Source organism: Branchiostoma belcheri, unplaced genomic scaffold (genome assembly GCF_001625305.1).
Source record: "Branchiostoma belcheri isolate BF01 breed outbred unplaced genomic scaffold, Haploidv18h27 scaffold99, whole genome shotgun sequence".
NCBI lineage: Eukaryota > Metazoa > Chordata > Leptocardii > Amphioxiformes > Branchiostomatidae > Branchiostoma > Branchiostoma belcheri.
Window position 1 is genome coordinate 720765 of NW_017804675.1, and position 20128 is coordinate 740892.

A 20128-nucleotide genomic window follows, 5' to 3' on the forward strand; every position below is an offset into this window, starting at 1 on the left:
TATTTGAGGTGCTGTGATGGTTTGAAGGTGTAGAAAAGCAATTTAGAGAGTTTTCTACTTAAACTTCTACTTAAACGTGTATGGTATGTACTAATTAATTTGTGGTGAGTTGAACACTACAAATGTAGCATGCCTTATTTTGAGGATGTGAAATTGTCTAAAACATGCTGACAGAGCTTTGAAAAATTTCTGAACAAAGAAAATGTTTTGGTCGAAACTTAACAATGAAAGTATGCTGAGTTTTTTGTTGTTGGTATCGCAATGACTCATGGGAACAGAGAAACTGACATACATGTAACACTAAAATTAGACCTTTTAACAAATTCTGAACAAAGACCTTGTTTTGGTTGAAAGTTAACAATGAAAGTGTGCTGACACATTTGTTGTGCGTATTGCAATGACTCATTCAAACCAAGGAACTCACAGTCACGCAGTCAACACACTTTCTCGGTTACATACATGACATTTAATGCGACTTAAAAACCTCCCTGTACAGAGATATTAAAGTTTAATGTTGCAGTACAAAATTGTCAAAAATCTGTGGTCTTCACACTGGAATACAAACATTATTCATGTAACTGAGGACTTATGTTTTTTTAAAATTGGATTTTCCCCCTTTCCCCATATGTAGGTCATATACCTGAATTAATGTGTCCTTCATCGAAAGCAGAATGGCTGGAAATTTAGTTAGTTAGTCCCAGTTTTCTTCGAATCCTTGTCCTGGATAGGAAAGTAAAATCTCTAATCACGGACGGGAAGTGCAGCAAATTAGTGATTCCGTTAGCGTCGGGGGGACGAGGTGGCCTTGGGTTGCTGATTGGGCGAGGTTATAGCCCATTCCAGCCCGAAATGGAACGATCCAAGCCGATCTGTCAAAATTAAGACGGGAAATGGTTCAACCCTGAATCTTGTCAGGAGCAGGAGAGCGGGCCGCTAGCTCGGGTTTAGCTCATGCTCAGATCAAAGAGCTCGTATGTAAAGGTATTAGGCTGTAATTGTAAGTCATTGTAGGTCTGGTTCAAGTTTTTACTTGTTTGTGGTTCCTTGGCATCAAACATTTGCAAGCAACAAAAAAAGAAAAAAAAGTTTTACCTGAAAGTTTTGGTTAAGGTTTAGTGTTTAGATTTATTTTGATTGTAAGTTAATGTGGGGCTGCTTCAAGTTTTGTTTGTGTTTCTAGTTCTTTGGCATCAAATATTTGCAGCAGACATACAGAACAAGGAAGGGGTTTTCAACTTGGCAAAGGTATAAGGTAGTGTTTAATGGTTGATTATTGTAGGATGGATCAAACTTTTCCGAGGGTTATTTACGACTTGTTTGGAAAATTTTTTTTTTATAAAATCCACTATATTATAATGAAATCATAACAGGAATCATTGAGCTGTATTGTGAACTTTTTACTTTACTTTACTTTACTCACTTGTAAAAAAAAAATAGTGACTGATTGTAGTCTTAACATGTTTTACCTGTTTTGCACACACCCTAGATTTTTCTCAGTCAAACTGAAGGTCAGTGTTCACTCCTCCCCAATAATACCCGTAACAGAGTTTGTTAGCCTGATTCTGTGGAAAATTATACCCCAGCCTTCCCCACTCAGGAACCCTTTCTGCCTTAATTATTCCTTCAAGTGGTCAATTTACGACCAGGCCAACTTGCACCATGCATACTGCATGAGACTGCACAGGTTTGATTATTGGTGTTGAGGGCTCAAAATTTTTTAGAATAGGTGCACTGGTGCACACAACCTAAAGAATTAGGTGCAAAAAAAATATCTTAGGTGCACCGTATCAAACAAAACCTATTTGCAGGTCTTACTGCTCCTCTTCTGAGTTTGACTCTAAAATGGGAGCTTACTTTGAAATCTTAAACAAGTACTATAACAAAGATTTTATTATTTTTCTGACACTTAGATGCTAGGAATATCCTGCATACTATTATAATTTGATATGTACAAAAATACCTAAAAGAATATTTAGGTGCACTGGTGCACCCACAGAAAAAATTGGGTGCACAACTCCAATTTTGGGTGCACTAAGGTGCACATGCACCCAGTGTTTCCAGCCCTGATGAGATTGCACGAGTTTGATTATTGGTGTCGAGGGCAGCCCCCACTTAACATATTGATTAGCCTGTGCAATTTATAAGTGCCGGGGTTATCATTGGAAAGTGTTAAAGCGTGGCAGGGCGATTTTGGAGGGCAGATGATGGCGTGATAAGTGTGCTAAAGAGACTGGGATAAAGTGGTGGTAATAACCGTTGAAGGCGTGAGGGTAGTCTTTGGAACATCAGGGGTTCTTCTAGGTTCTTTTAGGTGATTATAGGTAAAGGTAGGTTTCAGCTAGGCGTGAGAAATCAAAGATCTCATAGCTTCGTGATGTACATGTAAGGGAATTTCTCGTCTTATAAGTTAGTGAATTTCTCTCTGATTCTGCCTAATAAAATACACATTTCTTACTGGCTTCTATAATAAAGGCAACGGGCATGCATGCAAATGTATAACAACAAATGAGATAACCTTTTATGGGATATCTCTGGCATGAAAATAATACTGTAAAATAATTTAATTTTGTGACACATTTTGTGGCTTTTGCATGAATATTCAGAACTCATCGTATCTTTGAGTTTACAGGTGGTACAAGGAAAACAACCTAAAATTCCAGTCTCAATTCCAGTTTACAGTCTCAATTCATCCAGAAGCAGATGTATACATAGAGGCATGCTATGGCATCTTTTGGAAATTAGGCTGGTAAAAATTAGAGTGATTGTCCCCCCCCCCCTCCTCACACTAATCATTCCCACCCATCCCCATGATGAGTACAAGCTCTGGTCCCTCCCTCATGGGGTTAAAGTGTCTGCTCTCTCCTGCCCCCCTTGGGTGATGATGGGTTAATAATTGGTCTGGTGATCATCACTTGACCATAGGGGAGGGTGGGATGAACTAGATACTGCCTACCAGGTGGTCCCAGCAAAACTTGGATATTTTTCAGTGGATCTTGGACAAGGTTGTATCAGAATTTTGCCTGTTGCAGACGATATCTTTTCCGACCCAACATTTGAAAACAGTAGACAGATGACATAATGAAATACATGAATATGACCTTAAAAACAAGATGTCTTATGTACAGGTTCAACTTTTCTTGTCTTAATTAAGACCATTTTTAGTGTAAGAACCGATGGAGCTTGCAACTTACATGTATCTTGAATACAAATAAAAAGGATATTTCTCTACAATAAACACTCATCTCCTATCTTATTTAGGTTACAATATTGTTAGTGCCCTCTCAACCCCAGTAGGTGGTCCCTGCCTCCTGCTCTTAGCTTATCAGTATAGTGAGGACCAAACTGCAGAGATATGATAAGATAACAGAGGTGATGAATTAACTTCATGGTACCTTACAGCTCTTCCTGTCAGCACTGTTGATAAGCTGACCTCATTAACCTAATTAATGAAGTGTTCCAGATTTCACTAATTAAGAATTTGTCAACCATTTTCTTCAAATATGTTCTTCTCTTTGTCTAAATATCTGTTTTGACCATATTTTACATCTTTTTACTTCTATATCTGTCAGCATACCAGTAATACACTTTTCTAGCACTTCCAAAGTTCAGCAATATTATCTTTATGTAAAAGAACATTCTAAAGAAGTCGCTTCCAAAGCTTTACACAAGACAACTTAATTTACCGTTAAGCATTGCCAGCCTACCCGAATTTACTAACCCTCCTAAATTTACTGTTAAGTATTTTCAGGATCCCCCCATGCAGGCCCTCATTCAGATTAGCCCTATCAGACTATTCAGAGCCCACTTCTTCCCTCAGTCTGTCTTGAAAGTAAAAACCGATATCTTTTCTCCAGGTGGACAAATTGACCTGATTGAAGAAAATCCATACTGAGTTATAAGACAGAACCCTCCTGACCTAAGACAGTCTTGAGGGCCTCCTTGGGTTGACTCCTTATCTCTGAACGCTCCTTGAGACATTTTCTCTCTCAAGTGCTGACAGGGAAATGTCTTGAAGACAAACTACAGCATGATAAGACATTGGGCTAGTGCCTTATCTTGATAAGATGTTCTGGAGGTTAAATAAGAAGTCTATAGGGAGGAGAGTCTGTTTCTTGTATCTGTCATAGATAAAATCTTATACAATTTGTCAATACAGACTGTTTATAAAACTGGGATTTTCAATAATTTATCTTTTATTAAATGATTTTATTAATTATTAAATTTCTAGCCGGTGTAGGCCCTGGAAACAGTCTGGCATCCAGGCTACTACATGTTGGCCCTAGAGCTGAAAAACAGGCTTGGATATAGTCTGGGGTCCAGGCTAACATGTAGTACCAACAGGGAAATGGTTATTTGTGGAACCTCAACCCCAGACTGATAACCTCCCAACCTGACAAACTGCAGGACCTACAGAACACAGTCTGCATTCCTGTTAGCCTGGTTGCCAGACCCATAGGATACTAGGCCCAAAAATGAGGGGCGGTCTGTGGTATAATTTCCTTGCATTCATGCTGGCTCTAGAGCCAAGGAACTGGCCTGTGTAAGGCCTGGAAACAATCTGTGACCCAGACTACAAATTTGTCTGTGTGGGCCCTGGAAACAGTCTGCGACCCAGGCTAGAAAATTGCCTGTTCAGGCCCTGGAAACAGTCTGGCTGCCAGGCTACATTCCTGTGTGGTCTAACTTCAGGAAACCTCCCCACCACAAGTGAGCCACACTCAGGCCAGGTTGTACACTGGGGGAAAAGGCAGATCTGGTCCATGAAAATATTTTGATTCCCAATGAGGAAACCACCCTGTGAGATATGAGGCCTCGGGCATAGAAGGAATTCTGGTTTAATTATTAAAGTCTAAAAGGAATTCTGAAACTCTTTCCTGCATGAATTGAGTGGTAATATTTATTGACCTCAACATAATATGAAAGATGTAACTAAAATACTTCTCATTTTCCTATGCCCTTAAAGGATGTTACTACATAAATTTCTGCCGACCCAAAATAGGTTTCCAAGTTACTTTTGTAACAAAACTATTTTCTCATAAAAAAATGAAAGAAGCTCCAGCGGAATTGTATCCAGTGATTTAAATGTATTTTTTTTAGATATCTCCCCTTCTTCATTTTTTACCCTGCATTTCACTAAAACAATTAAGTGTTTCACAAAGTCCAGAAAATATTATTACCTCGATAAGTTTAAAATGGAACCTGCCCAAGTCCAGAGAGGGTATTTAAGGGGGTTTCTATCCTATCATTTTGATAAGATTTTGCATTAAGCCTTAACACCTTTCAGTCTTTATTCTTTTACACCTAGATCAAATGCAATTTTATTCTTTAAACCTAAAATATACCCTTTAATTTTAAAGACAGGAATCCTCAACCTCCACATACAGACCCTCCTTAGGGCGTGGCTGCCACTTTCCCCATAGAACAAACACCCCTATCCCACCCTCACCACCACTCAATACATGAACACCCAGGGACACTATCAAACATCCCCCCATAGATAACATGTCCATTTGACAAGTGTCTTCGCCATGCTTGGTAGAGCTGATATTGCTTTATGTGGCCAGAATTCTGATTTCTGGAGTGCCAGACTCGTCTACTGGGACCTCCAGGTATACAAGATCAATGGAAAACATGGAAGGAATGAAAAGAGTGGTGCTAGAGGAAACTGATGGCTTGTGTGCTAACATATATCTATAGGCATAGGTGAAATACCACCTGCATATGCAGGTTATTGCAGGTAAAATAGGGGCTGTGCAGGTACAGGTGCATTTCTGATATCCACCTGCACCAAACCTGCAAATGATAGAACTAGACACTGCATTATTTAAAGTATTTCTTCATCGAAGACAGCTGAATACCTAGAGTCCATTCCGCGTCACCGAGTGGGTTGTTATTGTCATTATTTAGAAATGTTTTGAATTCTTTGTAATTGTTTGTCTAAGAAATTTCATAATTTGGAAATATTTTGAACATCTTGTCAATATTCTAAATAATTCCCTGGTTTTCTAAAACGTTTGAAATATTCCTGATGTGGAATATGACATTTCCAATAGTTTCTAAATATTTCTAACAGCACTCTACCATTTTTTATCATTATTTCGAATTATTTCTAACATTTTGTAAATAGGTCAGTGGGATGGGAAGGAAGTAATTCACACATCCCTGTGAAGTACAGGGTAGACTGCCTGGGTGTCAGGCATTGATGCCTTACAACAAAAGAGCCACCAGTGTCCAGCAGTGAAATCTAAAAATATACAGAAGAATACAGAAGAGTAGGATTAGCACCTACTTTTATGGGGGCAATTACCCACATCTACCATTTTTCATTTGTTTGAAATAGTTCTAAATATTTCGAATAGTGAAAGAAACACATGGGTAGTTCAAATTTATTCTAAATAAAGAGATCTTTGTACAGTCACTTTCAAAATGTTTCAGAAATATATAAATGAATTCAAATATATTCAAACTTTCATGTTCAAATTTTTGAAAAATTTAGAACTTTTGTTACTAGGGTTTTCTTTTCTTCTAAATAATTCAAACGTATTAGAAACATGGAGAAAAAACCCACTCGGTGACGCGGAATGGACTCTAGTAGAATTAATGGTGTTATTAGGAAGGTTTTTTTGTCAAAATTGTTCAATTGTTTTACAAAAAGAAAGGTTTAAAGAAACTGTAGTGCAGGTAAAACTTGTCCGGTACAGGTTCTTGTACTTATTTATTTCAGGTAATTTTGAATGTTGACTGCACTCGAGTGCAGGTGTGCAGAAAAAAGCATTTCAAGCTATGGTAATAGTTTGTCATATGCCTTTGTTGTCTCTTGAGGACAGAGTCTTGAAAGCGTCATGTTACAAAATGTATATTAAAGGGCAGTATAGTGTATAGCTAGGTACTGTGTGGTACTGTGTGGTGTGCAGCAAAAAGGCATTTCAAGCCCTGGTAATAGTAGTTTGTCATATTGTCTCTTGAGGCTGTAGTTCTAAAAGCGTTATGTTATATTAAAGGGCAGTAGTAGTGCTATAGCTACTGTATGATGTGTGGTACTACCTGTGCTGTTCGTGATACCGCACACGATGTAAGGAAATGTCTTATAGAGCTGTCAGTATGAGGGATGGGAGGTGTGTCGATATACTGCTGGTAATGTGGTCTGTATGCCTCAACTGCTCTGTCAGGGGTAAATATTCCAATAGTGGGGGAAAAAAGAGTGAGGGACTGTAAAGCTGATTCAGTTTATTTCTGTGGTTCTGAGATGTTTTTAAGGGAAAAATCAGAAACAAAGATTTTGGAGGAAAACTTTTATCATCTTGAATCCAAAATTACATATGTCATTGTCAGAATTTAAAGTGAAGAACACTGTAAGAACTGGAAATCTATCCCTGTCCCTTCAATTTAAGCTGAAAACAAGCCAAAAGTATGACATTCGTCCATACCCTTTCAAACTACATGCTGATGCAATGCCCCTGCACTTCCAGAAAAATCTGCAGGGTGGCCCAAAATCTAATTGTTTAAATGTCTTACCAAGACTTACAAACAAGGATACATACACACCAACTCTACCCAAACATATGGCATAGGTGACAAAACTTAGAATTTGCCATTCCCTTATTAATTGATTGAGAAAGGCGACACGCCTTGCAGTGCCATGATTCAGTGTGCGTGTTGCGGTGACACACCTGGCATGGGGCAGACGCCGTCATTGAATCCCACCTGTTATCATTAACCTCCGCAGACAGAAACAGGCCAACTCTGCGGTCCCTTCATTTACTGTTAAATGGAACCCCGGCGTATGTGTATGACCAGGCGGCGGGGAGGGAATTGGCCGGTGGAGTGATTGTGAGCGGCGGTGAGTCATAACTCGCTCGGCTGGCATTGATTCCTGTGCTGTTCCCACAATCAATGCTGATGGGGAGGAACTAATGTGGTTTACCAGCTATCCATTAAAATTAAGGGTAGTTTTAGGTGATTTTGCCCTACAAGATTTGAATATACTACTACCAGACTTCTACCATGAACTACAATATGTACGCTTCACTTACTATTTTTCCACACAATCTCTTTTGTAGTTTAACTCCCATCCAGGTTTCTTGTCATTTTAGAGCTTCTTCGCCTCCTTCAATGCTAGTGTACATGTACTTGGCTGTAAGGATTGGCTGTAGTGACTTTCAAGGATGGGTCACCTTCAGGCTTTATCTCCATGTCAATCAACTTGCAAAATCACCTCCCACCCATCATGCAACCATATCTAGTCAGCCACCCAAAACAATAGAATCTGTACCTGAAAGTAATAACTAATATTGAACATGAAAACTCAATACAATTTCTGGATATAGATTACACAGGCAGTGTACTACATGTATATGTAAGACCTCTCCTTGTACCCTTGATGGTCAAATAATCCAATATCCAAGAAAGACAACTCAATACACTTGGAGACGTTCTAAGAATCTCAATGAAGGTCTTAGAGCTGCCTTCTTGCTTCTTAAGATGTTAGTCATGTCTTCTGAGTGAAGACTTCCCGATGATCGGGCGTCTTGGCTCGGTGTGGAGTGAGAAGTCGTCATTTCCTTGTCGAGACAAGATCGCTGCACCGATCGATTACCGGGCAGACGAGGAAATTGTTGGTCGGCATGGAAACGCGGGTGGGGGCATTTGGGGCTGCCGTCTTGCTGTCTGGAGATTCAGTAATGACAGACGACTGACGCAAAATTTTGTCCTCCTCTTGACTTGTATTTTCTTCAGGTGCAATTTTCTGAAAGATTATTAGAAAAGGTAAAGAACTTTATTACACGACAATTGCGCATGGTACAAAAATTATTACAGTCTTATACTATAACTGGGAGGAATTATGACAGATAGGGATGAAATTTTGTCGTCTATACTTCAACTGCAAAAGTAACTGCAATTGTCTGAATGCTTACTGCTTCCTTACTTGGAGGAATGATCATAACAGGTGGCAGATAAAAGTGAAGTACTTCTTTCTTAGGCCAAACCATGAAATCATATTTATATTCCTTAGTAATGAGATAGACTTGTCATATTTATAAACCAATAAACACGGAGACCAAAAAACAAAGGTACAAACTAAAAACTAAAAGAAAAATCTTTCAGCCTAACTTTGCAATACGTCATATAACTTATAAGGCTAAAGCTGAGGATAAGCCGAGTTTTACGTTGTTTAAGTTAACGTGGCATCAAGTTTTAGGTGTTGACGGTGGCACACTTTAGAAAGCTGTGACAATTTTTCCCTGTCACCCTGCCTTTGTCCTGGCATACATTACACAGGACACGCTAAGTGGCAGCGGCCGCCATAACCACACCTGCTGTCAGCGCCATAAAACAATATGAATCGCTTCCCGAGTGGACCACATTTTCCCCTATTGATTTCTGTCCCCTCCAAATTATCTGAAATCCGACTTAATCATATTCATGGATCCCCTGCATCAGTCGAATGATTATAACGATGAAGTTGGGTGATTATTGTACTTGGGACGGCCACGCTCTAGATACCATTACTGCCGCTTGATTTTTTACGTCGCCTTTTTTGCGGCAGCTTGAGTGTAATTTGATAGGTTGTATTGGGGGGGGGTGAGGCCTAGGGAAAAAATGTTGTTTCCTGTTTCCTGACCAACTCTAGAAAAACCTGCCGACCCTAGAAGAAACTACCGACTCTACTCTAGCCTTTTATTGGGGGGTTGGACCCCTGCAAGGGACATAAATTTTTCGAGCTGATTGTCGACCTTTTCTAGCTCCATGATCTGACACCTGAATGATAAAACGTTTTACAAGTGGTTTTCCAACACTGACATTGAAAATATAAGTGTCCTCATGCAAGTTTTACTTTGTTTAACTGTACTGTATAACTACCATAAAAGTTCCTGGTGAGTCATTTTTTCTTGAGTTGGAGAACAGTTTAATTTTCATTCTGTATTGCATTTAAGTTGGATCACAAGTTACTTGTGAATACTATTTAAATACTATTAAAATACTTATCCTCTTCAACCCTTGCAAGACATGTTGGATCAAGTATAAAGGTATAAAAAAGAAAGAAAAAAAGATAATCTCTCCCTACCTACCGACCCTAACTTCTTCAGGACTGAAACAGGAAACACAACATTTTCCCCAGGCCTGATGCATGTCCATCATCTCTGCAGGAATGAAGCGAGAGTCATTCTCATCAGGTATTGATTTAGTCATCAGGAAAAGGGTTCTCCTGTGGTAATGAACAGTAGAATTGGGATGATGGTCCACGGGGAAGGTATTGAATTTGGGGTGAAATTATCTGAAATTTGTGAGGAATTTTCGCATTGCAAAAGTCCTGCAAAATTAAATGAATTTACAGTAATATTCGAAGTACAGGAACTTCTAAGGAATCAAATTTGGATAATTTTTGTACCTTACTGTTTTTCAAAATACTTCTGTTCTCAGATATAAGGTTTTGTAGAAATTTTTTTCACAATCTTCAGAAGTGTTGAGTCAGCAGTACATATACCATTTTCCTGCCCATTACCAATAATAGTGAACCTGTGCACCCATCATATCATTGTGTATTGATCTTGTGTCGTATAATAAGTGCTGAATTTTCCCAGTTAGTAATGAAGTTTACTCACTTGTCAGCTGTTTGTAGTGCTTCACATGTGGCTTTATTTCCCAAGAGTTGTGCATCTTACATATTTTCTTGATTGTGTTGAACATTCAAATACAGGCAAACCTGTACGAGTGACAACCTCTATATTGGAATTCGAACCACTTGGCCAGTCATAGTCAAACCTGTACATGTTTAACCACCTCTACGTAAGGACCACCTGGCCATTTATACACAGTCAAACATCTACAAGTGACCACCTCGACATGTATGTATGGGCTAACAGTCAGCAGTGTATCTATGGTACTGACCATTTCCCCAAACTATCCTCCTGTGACCAACAACCCCACATGCCTCCCTACATCCGGCAACAGTTATAGGACCCTCCCTAACTATGTACACTTCAACATATACCCAAGTCTATCTGCACAAAGGCAGCAGCTGTATCTATGGTACAGACCATTTCCCCAGACCTATCCTCCTGTGACCAACAACCCACCATCCCTCCCTACACCAGGCAACAGTTAGGACTCTCCCAAACGTACGAAAAGATGAAAATCGATGGATTACCCTGCAGTAATTAGAAAATCAATGCCACATCAAACCATATGCACCTCTGGTAACGCAGCGCTAGGGTCCAGAGGTGTGACTAATGCTAACCTGTGGCTGGGCTTTTCTAGTACGTCTTTTTCTAACTGTCGTTTTTGCTTTTGTCTTGATCGCAGTTATCAAAACTGCCTAAGAGGACCACTCGGGGAGCCAATAAAATCTGGTCTATTTTCACAGGTGGTGAGATAGGGTTATACTACTAAGAATCAAGTAGTGATATGTCATACTTGAGAACATGTTACATATACAGATCAAAGGTCTACCAGAAGAATACCCTGTAACTAGCTGTTTTGTCATCATGGTAGCCTTTGTTCCTTTTTGCGTCACAACGTTCAAAAGAGTTCCTGGTTTTTGTGGATGATCTGTTTGATCTCTGATAATGTAGCATCCTTCATTTGTCCTCCTAACTAGACGTTTTGTCCAAGAAGATGTCTTAAATATTACTCGAGCAGTTGTGTAACTGTCATCACGGTAGCCTTTGTTCAATCCTTGCGTCATGATGCTCACTAGAGTCCTTCGTTTTTGTCGAAAATTTGTTTGATCTTGGAGTCCTTCATTTGTCCTACGTCAGAACAGGCAGGACAAAAGAAGGGATCTTTTGTGAACACGATGAGGTTATGAAATGAAGTGGCTTCGTCGGGAGTCCTTTCATTTTCACATGGCAGGTAGTTCTTTGATCATCATGTAATCAGACAGTAATACTGGCCACAGCTTTGTGATGCTTTCTGACTTCAGATCTCACTAGTACTCGGCTCCGTGAATAGTTTCATCGGGTTGGTAAGACTTTTACACAACCAAGTCTTTTATTCTGCCAACGTTTCGGTGACCGTCTGTCACCTTCCTCAGGGCAATTCTGACTGTATTCTGACTTCTCACTATAGTACTGTTGGATATTGGTCAATGTTGCATCAGAATTTTGCCCGTTGTAGACAATACATGTATATTTTCTAATTGCAACATTTGAAAACTACAGACTAGATTCACAGAATACGTGAATACAACCTTAAAGTTAAACATAGCATTCTGATGTTCTGGCAAAATGCTGTGCTCAATAATATGTTACGGGTTCAATATCTTAATTAGATATTAATAGTACACGTGTAATTGTGTATGTGTGTTGGCTTCTATCAGAATTACTTGTTGTGTAGTCATACTGTACGGGAATGTCATTTTTTTAGTTGTGGACATTGGAATAAACTTATCTAAAAAATGTAGGGATTGAATCTGAACATTTTCAGCATATTATCAATAACCCATCCAAAAATGAATATGCCCTGCATAAATCTATGACATTTGGATGAAAAGTCATTATTTAGTTGATGGGATGACTTGGAAGCAGGCGTTTATTGATTGTTAATGGACATGTGTGAAGCAGGGCTGGAAATTCATTTTTGGGAATAGGTGCACCCAACCTAAAAAATTAGGTGCACAAAAAAATTTTTGGGTGCACCATGTAAAACAAAACATAATTACAGATTGTACTGATCCTCTTGTGAGCTTGAATCTGAAATGGGAGCTAACTTCAAAATCTTAAACAAGCACTTCAACAATAATTTTATTATTTTCTCACACTTAGATTTCAAGAATATCCTGCATACTATTACACAGTTGATATGTACAAAAATACCTACAAAAACATTTGGGTGCACCAGTGCACCCACAGAAAAAAATTGGGTGCACAGCTCCAATTTTGGGTGCACTAAGGTGCACATTATTTCCAGCCCTGTGTGTGAACCAATGACTCATATCAACAGATGGTCTAGCCTGCAGCAGAGGCATTATATAGACTCTCTGACCCTCCACAGTTCATAATCTATACATTAATACACCTTTAATTAGAACTACATCACTGCAGATCAATTCTCCTTTAATTTGAATGAATTCTTAATTTCTGGGAAATGAGAAAATGAGTAATCGTGGTTTTGTTGGGATAACCTTTAGAGACTGGCATTTGGGAAGTCTTAAATAGAAATTGGTCATTATTTCTGCAAAAGTCATGATTTTAGCATCAATTTGGAATAGGGCATTTTTTGTTTTGTTTTCGCGCTTCACTACTGATAAAGAGAATGTCATGATTTGATTTGGTTCAGGCAATATACCATAATTCTAAATCATCTCATTGCAGATGCAACTGTGTGCTCTGAGGGCTATAGAAACTAAGATGGGCACTGCCCTAAGCATCAGAGGTGTTGGAATGAAAATACAACGTACAACGGCTAAAACAAAATCCTATATGGCCATGCATTCAAATGGCCTTGCAACAAAACCTGAATCAGCAAAAAAAAGGGGGAGGGGGTCAAAGCCTTCCACAGAAAGCCCGTGCACTACCTGTAGTAAAATTAATTTCAGTACTCTTTTGACTATTAAATCGTAAAACAAAAACCCAGGACCATAATAATGATACAGTCTAACAACAAACCCTGAATCAGCAAAAAAAAAAATTCAAACGATCGTGCACTACCTGTAGTAAAATTAATTTGATTACTTTTTTGCCCAGTGCCTGTACCAGAGTGGATGGTAATGGGCTTCCCTCTCTCTCTTTTGAAAGTAGACAATGTCCGTGACTCATCCTATTGTGGAAAACCAGCAGAGCGTGAAGAACTGATTGTGTTCTACGGAGAGGCTCACATCAGCCGTTACTCACCAAGGACACACAGTTGAATAGAATCAATCAGCTCTTAAAGTTTAAAGAAAAAGTTGAGCTACAAAGTTTGGAAAAATTCCTGTTGAGTGATGTGGAATAATAAGAAGTTTGGGGCACTGCCTTGAAATATAATGTTCCTAGTATGAATGGCATTATTAGAGAGTCTCAGACACATATAGTGTGGGACTAGGCCTTGTGCACTGGCCTTGTGCTTACTACTTGTACCTGTACATTATTTGGGTGCAAATTCTAGGGTCTGTCCTTGGTGCTGAATCACTGGTGCTGACTTAAACTAAGCCTTTTCTTAGAAATGTTCCATGATAAGTTCATGGAAGAAAAATCTAAAATTATTTACTTCTTATGTGGGACTAGGCCATGTACTTTGTATCTGTAACATTATTTAGGTATAATTTCTAGGCCCTGTCCTTGGTGCTGAATCACTGGTGCTGACTAAAACTAAGCCTTTTCTCAGAAATGTTTCCATGAAAAGTTCATTGGAGAAAAATCTAAAATTATTTTCTTGTAATGTGGGACTAGGCCATATACTTTGTACCTGTAACATTATTTAGGTATAATATCTAGGCTCTGTCCTTGGTGCTGAATCACTGGTGCTGACTAAAACTAAGCTTTTCTTGGAAATGTTTCAATGAAAAGTCATTATAAGAAAATGTAAGATTCTTCACTTTTACAGTTCTGATTCATGGATTACTAAGAAAGCGTCACCATGTTTTCATTTCGTTCATTTACAGAACAACATTTTAACACAATTTTAGCGTTTCAACATGCACCAATGATTTAACACCTGTTCGGTCCTGTTTCGATTGAATTTTACGGCGCGGGAGTTATTGCCCACCTAACTGAAATGATGAACATTAATTTTTACCACGTAGTTTAGCGGCTAATTGAATGCCTGTGATGAGTGCGTAGCGAATCGTAAAGCAACCTGTCACTTCTCGCGTAAGCAATTAATCAACTGCAGGCGTTTACACCCTGTAATAGCTGCACGTATTAAAGGTTACAAAGAGTTCAGTGAAAAATGGAATATTAAATGATTATCGGTAATGATTTGTGCGAGGAAGTAATTAATCAGGCAATCGTATGTAAATCCCTTTATTGTGAATTTGACCCCTCGGCTTACAATTATGATAATTTTGAAAAATTGTATGATTTTTCTATTAACCAATTGCTTTGCAATTATAATACATTACAATTTGCAATCATTTTACATACTTTAGGACTTTATGCTATATGATTTTAATTAAAGGTAGGTATGACCCTTTGGCTAATACCGTAACAGTTATAATGAATAGAAATTATACTTTAAAACAGTATACTTTATATTTTATTTGCAAACTCGTGCCCAAAGGCTAATTGATAAAACATAAACTACAAGGAGGTAAAAATGTCTAGTCTATTGAATATATCTGCCTTTTCTTTGTACATTACTCCTAAAAGGGTTGACTTCTTTTTTGGAGACAGTGACTGATGAATAATCCAACGTTTCTAATGATAACTGATTTAACTTATAGAAGCTTTGAACTTACAGCACATTCCATTTTACACACCGTATGAATATATACAATGCATTAGTCTATAAGTATGCATTTTTAAGGCAGACTTGTTGATATTTGATGCGAGAATCACGCAACGTCGGATGTGGTGACCCCCGGGACAAGCGTGCAGCATGTCAGAACAGATTACATCATGGCTTTTGCTCTATCATTCATGGGAGAGCTGGGTGGGGGGATGGGAGGGGTCTAAAAAAAGTAGAAAAGAAAAGTAGAAAAAAAGAAATTAGAATTTCTCAAATGTTAAGATAGCTAGTGAGTGAGTGAGTGAGGGAGTTAGTTGCACATGCAATTTCATAGGCTGATTGTACATTCTGATGTTGTAAAATGACGTTCAATTTTATAAAAGTTAGGTGAGAACAGTTTTTTTTTAGTCTGGTAGACAGTCTAGTAGATATACTCGATATCTAGGGTCTTGAATTGTTCATTAATTTTTGTCGTAACCAAATGAGTGATGTAATGATATTATACTATCTGTTGTTGTTTAGTTCTTTGATCTGAGTACCTTGAAGATTAATTCTTAAAGCCTTTAAGATGCATCTTAACTGGTGAAGACAGAGCCCTGTCTCCTTAAAGGTTGCTGAGTTCACCCCCGATCCCCCACGAGACATTTCTCCCCGGTGCAGAACTGATTACAGAGTGTCAAACAGACCAAATGAAATTTTAATAATTTAAGCCGTCTGATCAAACGGCAGTGATTGGATCCTACATTATTCAGGTGCAGGGCGGCCGGTTACGCCCCTAACAATGGTCGAGTTGTGTTGGACTCAGTCCCTAACGGTTTGGGCAAAAAGCTTCTGGACACATCTAGAGGGAAAACCCTGCTCTCAGAAATTTAAAGTTGATATGCATCACTGGCCATTCTGATTTGATTATATGTATGACATTCTTAGTAAGGGCATCCCAAAACTGATACAAGCATGCAGAAAAAAAGTTGGGTAAAAATATTTTTTTTCCATTTTAAAATATAAGAGGTCAATCAGGAAGGTTACGCCCCTAACAATGGTCGAGATGTGTCAGACTGAGTCCCTAACAGATAGTATATGCATTACTGGCCTTACTGATTTGATTATATGGACGACATAATCTGAGGACCTCAAAACATGCTAACGTGCAAAAAAAGTTGGACTTCAATGCATCAAGTGTTAAATGTAGGGACTCAGCAATTGTACATTACTGTTGGTAGAGCAATTTATATATTTCAATCACTGACGAAAGCTAGTGGATACTAGTTGAAACGTCTGACGTTTTCAAAATCATATCCAGTTGCTGGAGTAACTCAGCTTTTTGGCATATATATTTCACATTTCAAGTCTTAAAGAAAAGTGTTCTCTAGGTCTGTTGCTTGCTGTATAAGATATAGCTTAAAAGTGGAACATTATATAAAAGTTGAAAATGTATGTGATGCATCTAGTGTCAAAATGCAGACACTCAACAGTTGTGCATTAGAGATTGAAGGAAAGGGTGCTGAATTACAGAATTGGCCATTTAAAAGGGACATTTATTTTACTAATGCACCACTGTACATGATACAATGCACATTTCTGTTTCTTGATGTATTGAAAATGTTGAATGTCGTAATGAAAGTCTTGAATCATTTGAGCTGTGTGATGCATCCAGTGTACATTCTTGTAGGGAAAATGGCTCAATCATGTTAAAGCCATTTAGAATAAAAGATAAAAAATCTACCTCTGTGAATTATCCAGAGGTGTGAGTGGAGCAAACCTTACAGTCCAGTCTTACACAGCTTGCAATTACGTGTACGAAACTGGCATCTTAAGCCTGAATGCAATATGTTAAACAAACAAACAAACAAACAAATACCGTTAAAATTAAGACAATTTTTGTTTTTCCTTCCTCACAGCCTGTAAGGAGGGGACATTCAAGCCTGGTGCCAATAACTACAAAAACACAGACACACAACCAGACACACTGAAAACAAAACCTCTGCACCTACATGTAGGTAATACATGTATTTATTATTGTGATAATTTCAATTAAGAATTAATGAACTAAAAATCTTTGTTTCTTCCCCACAGCCTGTAAGGAGGGTACGTTCAAGCCTAACGCTGGGAACTATGAGTGCATGCCGTGTCCTCTGTACAGCCATGCAAAACAAACAAATAAGAAAATAAAAAATACACGGTTAAAATTAACACAATCTTTGTTTTTTTTCCCCCCAGCGTGTAAGGAGGGTACGTTCAAGCGAATAACTACAAAAACACAGACAAACACACACACACTGAAAGAAAGAAAGAAGAAAACAAAACTTCTGTACCTAGGTACATGTAATACATGTATTTACATGTAGTATTGTGATAATTTCAATTAAGAATTAATTAACTAAAATCTTTGTGTTCTTCGCCAACAGCGTGTAAGGAGGGTACGTTCAAGCCAAACGCTGGGAACTATGAGTGCATGCCGTGTCCTCTGTACAGCCACGCACTCGTTTCCGGGGCAACACGATGCACATGCGACCGCGGGTACTACCGATCGCCGCGGGACAAACCAACAGACCCATGCACAGGTACGTCAAGTTTCAATTTTTTTTATTTCTCTATCTCAGGTCTACGGAGCTGTTTTTCACACACCCCTGGGCACACACATTTTAAAATACAATTATGGAAACAACAAATAATCATATACATGTACAAGTAATGTTACAAGTACATGTACAGAGTCTGACTAAATACCAGTGGTCAGGTCATAGTATATGAACGTACTACTTTATCATAATCATCATCGTTCATTTCTTTCAATATCGTAAATTACTTGATGTTTGCTGTCTGAGAAAAATGGACATGTTCATGGATTTACGGTGGCAGTAGGACAGTGTAGCAGAAAGAAGGTCTATGAATTATTTGTTCACAGTAATGATATTAAAGTTCGTGGTACAGAAGTGACCGTGAAAACCATGAATATAAAAGTACTGTGAAAAAAATAATGATCTACAGTATTCAACTTTGTAATACTGCATAAAAACATTTGTTTGCATTACGTAAATCTATAGCAGGTGCCTGGTGCATATTACTTGTCAAGCACAGGAAAACTCGCTGAAGGAAAAAATGTCCCCTTGAAATACTATCACTGATAACAGTAGACCTTGCACAGTCTCAAATAACCTCTTAGGATTGTGCCCCAAGTTTACCCTAGAAGAGAAAATGCAGTGAATGTTCTTGCTATATAAACCCTCTCTTGTCTGGTTTCCAAAGCCTCCCAAATCCCTGTTTGTACACGTAGGTTACAGCTTCCAACACAAACTGTTCTCTGTTAGGCCCAGGAAAAAAAATGTTGTGTTTCCTGTTTCCCGACCGACCCTTGAAAAACCTGCCTACCCTAGCCTTGTTTTTGGTGAATCGCAGCAAGTACATACTTTTTAGAGCTGATCAAGCTTTTCCTGCTCCATGATCTGACACCTGAGAGATGAAACATTGTACAATCGGTTTTCCAATGACTGTGCCCCACGTTTACCCCAGAACTTAGTAGTAGGAAAATGCAGTGAATGTTCTTGCTATATAAACCCCCTTGTCTGGTTTCCAAAGCCTCCCAAATCCCTGTTTGTACACGTAGGTTACAGCTTCCAACACAAACTGTTCTCTGTTGTGGTAAGAAGTAGGAGTATGTCAGGTATGTTTGGGGAAACCAGCGTCTGTAGTTTGCATTCAGCACCCTTTGTTCAGTCTTGTTGGCAAACATGCCTTAACATACCTTTAAATGAAGACTGCCCTGCATTTAGAAATCAGGTGAAAAAGGAACAAAGGGTTGGGAGGAAAACTTGAATATGTCTGACTGTGTATTGAGCTATTAGATTAGACCTTGCCCCCAAGACTCTAAATTCTAATCATGTTGATACCCTAACATTAAGAAGGGATTAAGTTTCAGGGTCAAGGTTGTTTCTTAAGTACATCCTTTTGGTTATCAGGTAGACCTTGGTTCAAGCTGGTTCATGCATTATTAAGATAAGTTACTTATGCTCCAAATGATGTCTTACACAAGGACATACTACTAATTACAAAATTACTGTTTTCCCTGACCAATACAAATTTGGTGCCAAACAACTACCTTTCCTCCCAACCCTTTGTTTCTATCTTGCAAAATTTTTCCTCGAAATTACAAAGAAACAAACAAATAAATTGGAATGGCCCGGAGATGCCCTGACAATGTCCATACATGTGTGTACTTGAACTTGTCAGCTGACTTGTTGGCCCAACACTCAGGCCACCATTTGAGAGATCTATCCTGGCAGCTGTAGTTTTTGCCTCAAAACGTATAAGAAACACACAAATAAATTGGTGTGGCCCGGAGATGCCCTGACAATGTCCATACATGTGTGTACTTGAACTTGTCAGCTGACATGTTGGCCCAACACTCAGGCCACCATTTGAGAGATCTATCCCACCAGCTGTATTTTGCAGCCCCCATGGCCAGTGTTAACAAGTCCCACTGACAATACAGGTATGTAAGCCTGGTTATTTTGACCACAGAGCCACACATGGCGGAACACAGGGAGCCTTTTGGTCTGGCACAATGTGCAGGGGTTTCCTAAACTTGTTACACAGCATGTGAGTCCTGAGAAACTTGTTCAGGCCCTGCTAGGCCTTGGAAACATCAGTAGCAAGTACATGTACATGTATATCCTCTTGGTTGGTGTGTGGGCTGGACTGGTAACTTTGGAGTGGCTGAACTTCTTATTTGGGCCACAGAAAACCACAGGAGGCATTTTAAAAC

The 20128-nt window shown here is 38.8% G+C and overlaps 1 protein-coding gene across 1 annotated transcript in view; it reads left to right on the plus strand.

Moving 5' to 3' along the window:
• Window positions 1-17776: 17776 nt before the first annotated feature.
• Window positions 17777-20128, plus strand: part of LOC109462080 (ephrin type-A receptor 5-like) — a 69481-nt gene continuing 67129 nt past the window's right edge. The window contains exon 1 of the mRNA XM_019758578.1: window positions 17777-17927. Within this exon, the coding sequence (XP_019614137.1) occupies window positions 17819-17927 (109 nt within the window). The 5' untranslated portion in view covers window positions 17777-17818. The remainder of the gene's footprint in view (window positions 17928-20128) is intronic.